Genomic DNA, 8,733 nt, shown 5'->3' on the forward strand with positions numbered 1-8,733 from the left:
TGGGCATATACCCTGAGAAAACCATAATTCAAAAAGAGTCATGTACCAAACTGTTCATTGCAGCTCTATTTACAATAGGCAGGACATGGAAGCAACCTAAGTGTCCATCAACAGATGAATGGATAAAGAAGATGTGGCACATATATACAATGGAATATTACTCAGCCATAAAAAGAAATGAAACTGAGTTATTTGTAATGAGGTGGATAGACCTGGAGTCTGTCATACAGAGTGAAGTAAGTCAGAAGGAGAAAAACAAATACTGTATGCTAACACATATATATGGAATCTAAGAAAAAAAATGTCATGAAGAGATTAGTGGTAGGACGGGAATAAAACACAGACCTACTAGAGCATGGACTTGAGGACATGGGGAGGGGGAAGGGTAAGCTGTGACGAAGTGAGAGAGTGGCAGGGACATATATGCACTACCAAATGTAAATTAGATAGCTAGTGGGAAGCTGCCGCATAGCACAGGGAGATCACCTCTGTGCTTTGTGACCACGAGAGGGGTGGGATAGGAAGGGTGGGAGGGAGGGAGACGCAAGAGGGAAGAGATATGGGAACATATGTATATGTATAACTGATTCACTTTGTTGTAAAGGAGAAACTAACACACTATGGTAAAACAGTTATACTCCAATAAAGATGTAAAAAAAAAATAATAATAATATAAAATAAAAATGCTTTGCTATAGTTAAAACAATTCTATAAGCTCTACGCATCAGCCTTCATTTTTATAATCAGTTCTAATGATAAAGACACACGCCAGCCACTGGATTCTTTAGATATGTGTTAATCGCTGCGCTGTAAGAGGCTTGAGTCCCCGCCCCTTTGCTAACTCCCCTTAGGTAGAAAAATGTTAGCAGCTTATTTTCAAAGCCCCAGAAAGGGTTGATTGACTCGGCTTACAGTTTGCTTATACTCTCCAGCTGCAGTTTTCTCCGCAAATGTTTTTCATCCTGCATCTGGCTCGTGCCCCACAGCACCTCTTCCTAAAACCTTCTCATCCTGCCCGTCCCCACCCCACCTCCTAGATTTCTCTTCTGCGAAGGTTCTCAAACTGAGGTCTCCAGAAATGTAATTTCTCAGGCCCCAACCCAGACTTACTGAATCAAACACTCCGGCATGGGAACCAGTGGTCTGCCCGTAACGAGCCCTTCAGGAGCTTCTGACACACAGTGAAGTTTGGGAATCACTGTTCAGTTTCCTGATCCTTACGCAACGCCCCCCCCCTCGCACCTGCCGCCGCCTCCTGCCTGATTCTGTTGCCCCACTCCTTCCGTCTCAAAGCTTCTCCCTCTCACCTGGAGAGAGGGAAAGAAAGCCAAAGATTGCATGGGGGGCCGGGGGGAGGGTTCACTACGGGAACCAGAGAAGGGACAACTGGAAGGCGGGAATCGGTGATGTCACCACGCCCCAGACGAGACCCGAAGGATCCCTGACTTCAGCCACCTCAGAGGAAAAGCGGCTTGCCCCGGGTCACTGGCTAAGAGGCTGAAACCATGCACAAGAGGATGAAATCAGCCACCTGTACGCCTCATCCTCTCAGGGGTCCAACACACGCGGAGCTTTCGCTGTGGGCGGGGCCAAAGCAGGGGCTCGAGGTTGGCGACCCCAGTGTTTCCCGCAGGAACAGGGGCATCTCCAAATACTGATGGGCATTTCCTGTTCTCAAAACTCCTGGTCGGGGAGCAAGCTCGAGTATGAGGTGCCTTTTTCTTTGCTCAAACGCCCATCTCCTGAGTCACGCATCCTCTCCTGGGGCGAGGGGTGGGGGCGGGAAGTCACCTTTTCATTCTAGGTTTTCAGAAGCCTTAAGAAGTTTGCCAGATCGCTTTACTCCTCTTCGCCTTGGCTTTCTCGTCTGAAAATGAGATAAACCAATAACCACCTTGCAGTGGTTTGTATTTTTTTTTTTTTTTTTTTTTTTTTACAGATCAAGTGAGCTAGCTTGTCCCTGCTCACAACAGGGGCTCAGTAAGTGAGAGTACCTCCAGACATGTCATGAGACATGAAAAACAGTCCCTTTCTTCAAGGGTGTACAATCCGGTACTAAAAGCAAGGCAAGTACAAAAATAACCAGACTAGGGCTTCCCTGGTGGCGCAGTGGTTGCGCGTCCGCCTGCCGATGCAGGGGAACCGGGTTCGCGCCCCGGTATGGGAGGATCCCACGTGCCGCGGAGCGGCTGGGCCCGTGAGCCGTGGCCGCTGAGCCTGCGCTTCCGGAGCCTGTGCTCCGCAACGGGAGAGACCACAGCAGAGGAAGGCCCGCGTACCGCAAAAAAAAAAAAAAAAAAAAAAAAAAAAATAACCAGACTAGGAATCCTTGGGTATGTGCCATTATTACCCCTCAGAATAAGGCAAAGAGGGTTGACACCTTGGTAGAGGACCTGCAGCGCATGTGGCCCATCCCGGGATGGGAGGGTCCTGCCTGGCTGGCGGCAGGAGGAGGTGGCATTCGGCCTGGCCCTGGCTGATAACAAGCCTTGGCCAAGGAAAGATACTCCAGGTAGAAGGAAGAGGGTGAACAAAGCCCTGGAAAGCTCAGGGAAGGAGACAAAAGTTGTATCCATGACAACGTGGCTTCAGGGCATGTAAGAGTGGTGGCCTCAATGGGTCTGTCCTTCCAGAAACCAGAAGCTCCTATAGCTTCCGGCATCTGCTTCTCCTCCTTCACTGAGGGTGCCAACAAATGTCAATTAGGGGGATTGTTTCAGGATGTGGAAATTCATTTACTGTCAGCCAATGCTTGAAAATGTTAATAATTATCAACCTAGGCGAAAACCTCCATTGGCAGGACATTCTTATGCTTAATTCTCTATGCCAGCCAACTCCTTCAGTCACATTGCTAATTTAGGCAGTTTCAGCTCCTCATACAAAACACATTGCATTTTTACTCATGTTTTGATGTCAGGTTTAATTAGAGATGTATGCAGAATTGAAAGTAAATGCCTCCTAATGTAATGTGATTTCCAAGGAGCAGAATTTGGGGCTGTATACAGTGAGTTCTTAGATTAATTTCAAGTAGTAAATTAACTGCTATGGGGAAATTTCACTAAATTCTGTGACCTCCACCCTCACACACCTCCGGAATTTTTCCTAGCAGAGTGTGTGGGGGGAGGGCGTGTCAGCTCCCACCATCCCCTGAACACACTATGGGGTCACCCTTCTTTTAAATTTAATTTTTTTAATATTAAAAAAAACACAAACATGAATTCTTTGTGGGTGCTATTGATCCAAAAGGGGAATCTATTATAGGGAAAGGAAGTAGAAATAAAATGAGATAGGCTGGTAAATTTAGAAAAGAAAGCGCATGTCAACAAGACTTCGTTTGAAAAGACAGATGAAACAGGGGAGCCAGTGGGCTGAAGTGCAGACAGTTTGAGTGTGTGCTCTCATTCCAGGAGTGAGGGGAGTCACCAGTACAGTGGGAGTTTGGGCAAGGAGGGTGAAGGTTTCCAGAAAGGCTGATATGCCCCCACTGGTTGCCCTGGCGACAGGTCCACCCCCATATGACTGTGATACAGTCAAGAGAAAAATGGGCACAAGCAAAGCAGGCAGCCGTTAAGGATGGGGGGCAACATGACTTCCAGTTAGCACCACCTTGAGGGGAACTTAGGGAAGAGTCTGGGAGGGGACGGCTGCCACTGATGCAGGATGGGTGCAGAGGCAAGAACCTGAAGGCTTCCACGCGCTTAGGCTCTGCGTACAGCACACCCTGCTGCTCCAACTCCACCTGCCGGCATGGTTGCCTTGAAGGGACTGAGTTGGAGAATGTGCTCACTGGTTTTCCTGGTGGCCTGGGAGTACAGGCTCTCCCTGCCCCTTGCCCCAGCCCTGGAAGGCTTAGGCAGTCCAGATGGCACAGTAGGGGGTAGAAAAGGAGTCAGCAGTGATCGCCACTGTTGTCAGCGGAAAGTCCTCCAGGGGCTCCCACCCCCGCAGCATGAAGCCCAGACTTTTCGTTGGAGCCCCTGAGGTCCTAAGTGAGCTGGTTCCCAACTCCTCTGGGCTTGTCCCCAGCTCAGACCACCTGCCTGACAGACAGGGTGGCCCCGATGGCTTCACCAGGTCCCGCCTCCGTGCTCCATCCTCACCCCTCTCCTGCCAGCTCATCCCCCAGCTCCACGTGGTCTCAGCTTTCCCTAGGAATGTTTCCCGAAACCAGCCATTTACAAAGTGTGGTTTGGGGACCCCCTTCACAGGGTCCATGAGATCAAAACTATTTTTGTAACAGTACTAATGTTTGCCTTTTATACTCTAACTCTCTTATATGTGTGAACATCGTTCGAAATGTTTATTGATGTGGTTTTAGATTCCACATTGCAGTTAACCTTTAAGGAGCTACCATTTGTCAAGTTTTGGTGTCCTATCGGAGAAGAATATCCATAATCACATGAAAAGGCTATTAAAAAACGTCTTCTTTTTCTGGCTACATATCTGTGTGAGGCCATAGTTTCTTCATGTAACCCAACCCAAACAATATTTCATGACAGCCTGAATGGATGAGAAATGAGAATCCAGCTGTTGTTAATGAAGCCAGACACTGAACAGATTTGCAAAAATGTAAAATCCTGCCATTCTTCTCACAATTTTTTTATTTAGAAAATATTATTATACAAATATTTTTACTTACATTATGGTTAGGTTATGGGTTTATTATTGTTATTTTTAAATTAATTAATTAATAGTTTTTAAAGTTCTCCATTTTAATTTCTGATCCAGTAAACCTCAGTAGACTTAACCCACAAAAATAAAAGCTCTTTTGGTATCCTCAATAAGTTTTGAGTGTACAAGGGTCCTGAGACCACTTTCTTATACTGAGCCTACAGCAGGCAGAGTAGAGCTGTAACTTAGCTATGCCTCTACCGTTGCACACCGATTCCACCAAATTAATGACCTTTTTACATGTCTGTCTCCCCCACTGCACAAGTGCTTCCTGACTCACGGGCCTAGCTGCTCTGCGGCACGTGGGATCCTCCCAGACCGGGGCACAAACCCGCGTCCCCTGCATCGGCAGGCGGACTCTCAACCACTGCGCCACCAGGGAAGCCCGGTGGTTGTTCTTTAACCCCCTCATGTCTGGCACAAAGCAGAAATTCCAGATGAATGAATGAAGTAGAAGGGAAGCCCACGTGGACACACATCACAGGCTACCGCCCAAGCAACCCGAGCAATGTTTGCCCGAGCAACGTGCAAACATTCATAGGAGGGCAGATAAATATCTGCGTTTTTTTTTTTTTAACTGGATCAAGTTGTTACTGGGCCTCTGACTTGAATTTAGACATAAATATTTTTTTAAAAATCAGAAAATTCAAACGAAAAATTAACCTAAGAAACAATTCTGCTTCTACTCTGTTAAACTTTCAGACAGCCCATGCAAGCAAGTAACTGGGGAAATAACACCATGTAGTGGATATCACAAATACAGCCAAAATGATTTGCCACAAAAAAAGAGATCAGGGCAAGGACCACAACACGCCCAGCTTCTCCATCTCTGTTCACTGTCAAAGGTAGACCAAAAGCAGATGGCACTAGAGGATCCGGGCCAGAGCTGCGGTGTTTGCCTTTGGTTTCACGATTCTCACTCACTCACTATGTTCCCAAGACAAGCAGCCTTCCAGCATGTCAGGGAACGGCCACGCCATCCCCTGGGGGGCAGAGATGTGCCTGACACATTCTCCTACAAAATGAGAAAAGGGGAGGGGGAGGATACTGGACATGGGATGGATGCCCTTAGCAAAACAGGACCTTCTACCACGGAAGACAGGGCGTTTCTACTTCAGAGCTTGAGCTCGGGGTGAAGGAGAGGGCAGTGAATGCTGACAACTAGGGGAGGCCCCGTGGGTGGGGGGGGTGGTATGAGAGGGTGTGAGTGTGTGTGTTTGTGTGAATGTGTGTGTACAAGTATGTGTCGGAGGTGGGAAGAGAAGAGAGAGAGAGAGAGAGGCAGGGGATGGGGACAGCATGGGGGCAGAGATATTTGACACCAAGAGGAGTATGCTTTTCTGGCTAAGAGTGTAGAGGCTCATTCCGAAAGCAGCCCCATCAGAAACCCAACTGTGTAATCAGCTGCTGCTGATCTAGGAATCAGGCGTTTCCAGTCCTCTCTCTCCCTCTCTCTCCCTCTCTCTCTCTCTCCCTCTCTCTCTCTCTCCCTCTCCCTCTCTCTCTCTCTCCCTCTCTCTCTCTCGCACTCTCTCTCTCTCTCTCTCTCTCTCTCCCACACACACGCCTACACATCTTCACCACCTCTGTCTTTCTAGATAGATAGATGATAGATAGAGAGATAGATAGATAGATGATAGATAGATACATAGATAGACAGATAGATGATAGATAGATACATAGATAGATGATAGACACATAGATAGATGATAGATAGATACATAGATATGTTTATCATATGATGGTATATGTTATCATCTTGAAATTTGTTTTTTAAAAAACCCTTTAATCAGCGTACTAAATATCCCCCAGTCCTTTCCACATTTGCAGAAGTCCTATGTTTATGTCACTATGGAAACAGATTCTCAAGAGACTAAAGACATGGAGGGCCCAGCATCATGGAGTCATTGTTTAGGTTAACACCGTAAAGATTCTGACCTCTCAAAACAGAGCTTTTGGTTCCTCTGGTCTCTAACTGTCATTTCGGAGGCTGAGGCGACCAGGCACTGGGCAGTTCTCTCAGTGGTCTTCACAGGGGGTGAGATTTTAGGGGGTACAAATATAAAACACAGTTTTGGAGAACAACTTCATGGAATGATGGTTGTGGTAAAGCTTTCATTCACTGCATACCTATAATTTACATATATTAATTATCTTGCTTTCTCCTCACAAAAATATTCCAAGATCAGCATTAACAGTCCCATTTCGCGGATGAGGAAACTGAACCTCGGAGAGGTCATGTTGCCTCAGCATACACACTTGGTCAGTACCAGAGTCAGGTCTATGAACTCAGGTCTATGCCAAAACCCACCATCCTTCCACTGGCCAGCCTTCCTCCTGTTACCCCCGCATCCTAGGCTTTCCAGAGCCCATGTTTAGAACCAGGCCCATACATCTATATTCTGTGTGTTTTCAGGACCTTTCCTTCCTCTTGGAGAAAGAAAAGAATTCACCTGAAGAAAACATGTTCAGTGGGTGAGCCTAACAGACCTCTAACATTTTCCATTTCTAATATCTTGACTCCACCTCTCTTTTGTGCCGCCTCCCACCTTCCCCAAACCCGCCTGCTCTTCTTCCCATGCTGCCAGGCAGGGAAGCATTATTAACACAGATTAGCCAGACAAATCCAATAAAAAATTCTCATAACACCCTTGTCCAGGTAAGTCCAACCAGGACTTTTTCAGATGAAAACTCGTGCCCTTGCTTACTGGAGAAAAGTCATGAGCTTTGGATTCAATGAAAAGCTTCGCAATAGAAGAGGTTTAATTTCATTTGAAAACCCGTGTACAACCACATTCTCAACTCAGGACGCGCTCATTGCCAATGAGATGCCCTCTTCCCCAGCACGCCCAACACGGGACCCAGGGCTGGGAGAGCTGCCCCGACGGACACCCATCCCCTGGTCTGGAGGTCCACCCTCGACCACCTCTTCCTACTTCTGTAGGTGGAGCCCCGTCACTCACCCAGGAGGGCCGTCTGAGGGTGGGTCCGAGCATGTCTCCCTCTGGAGATGGACCTGGAAGGAGGCCACTCCCTGGCCTCAGCGGGGAGGAGGAGGATCTGTCCGAGGATCAGGAGAAAGCAGCCCACCAGCATCTTTTCCATCTTCAAGAAGAGAAAGAGGGGCAAGGCTGTGACAAACACAATGGGAGAAGAGGGCTGGGTGAGGTTTCTGGGTCTCCCTGAATGCTAGGTGCTGCAGACTCGCCCCCCGCCTTTCCCCAGATCAGACAGGCCGCTTGTACTGAAAATTCCATTTGTGTGTGTGACCCTCAGACCCACTGGTAGGTTCTTGGATACTCTGAGAAGGGCATGCATAGTTGGAATTTTTTGTCACTTTGGCCACTATAAGACTGAATGGAAAACTTGGGGGAAAAAAATCTGCCCTGAAGTTTCTTTTCAATCAAGTTCATGATCAATTATTCATAGTCACATTCTATATCTTGGATTTGAAAAAGGAAAAACTACATCTGAGGATTCCAAGTAACAATATTTTCTTAGTCTAATAATAGTGGATGGTACAAATTAATATATATGTTTCCCAAGGAATACATATACGGTTGCATAAGTTAACATGACTTAGCCTCCTAGCCTCCCTGCCTTCCACACACATCTATTAAGAGGGAACGTGGTGCAGTGTTTTTAAGGGCTTGGACCCTGGCACCAGACCGCCTGGCTTTGAAGTGTCCTGGCTCTGACACTTGCTAACTGTGTGTGACCTTGGGCAACCTGCTTAACCTCCGCATGCCATGTGGGAATATGGTTAATTGGGTGACTTAATCCATGTAACGAAAGCATTCAGGATAGTGTCTGGCACACATGGGGAGGTGAGGACAGGCAGACAAGCAACAGCGTTAGGGGACCAGAGAAGAATAGAATCAAACGCAAAGTTGAGCACAAAGCTCTCGGATGCAGAAAGAATTTTGACTCTTGAGTTGAGTTTCAGATATCCACAGGGGTGAGGGAGTTTCAACCAGAGTAGCACACTTTTTTTTTTTTTTTTTTTTGCGGTACGCGGGCCTCTCACTGTTGTGGCCTCTCCCGTTGCGGAGCACAGGCTCC

The 8,733-nt window shown here is 47.3% G+C and overlaps 1 protein-coding gene across 7 annotated transcripts in view; it reads right to left on the reverse strand.

Annotated features, from left to right (window-relative positions):
• MATN2 (matrilin 2) overlaps positions 1–8,733 on the reverse strand; it is a 175,881-nt gene that overhangs the window by 144,561 nt on the left and 22,587 nt on the right. For 6 of the 7 annotated variants that reach the window (XM_028500797.2, XM_028500796.2, XM_024115899.3 and 3 more), the window contains exon 2: positions 7,635–7,802. In XM_028500797.2, coding sequence (XP_028356598.1) covers positions 7,635–7,776 — 142 coding nt within the window. In that variant the 5' untranslated portion in view covers positions 7,777–7,802. The remainder of the gene's footprint in view (positions 1–7,634; positions 7,803–8,733) is intronic. The other variant, XM_028500794.2, reaches the window with a different exon arrangement.

The sequence above is a fragment of the Physeter macrocephalus genome, chromosome 15, assembly GCF_002837175.3.
Source record: "Physeter macrocephalus isolate SW-GA chromosome 15, ASM283717v5, whole genome shotgun sequence".
NCBI lineage: Eukaryota > Metazoa > Chordata > Mammalia > Artiodactyla > Physeteridae > Physeter > Physeter macrocephalus.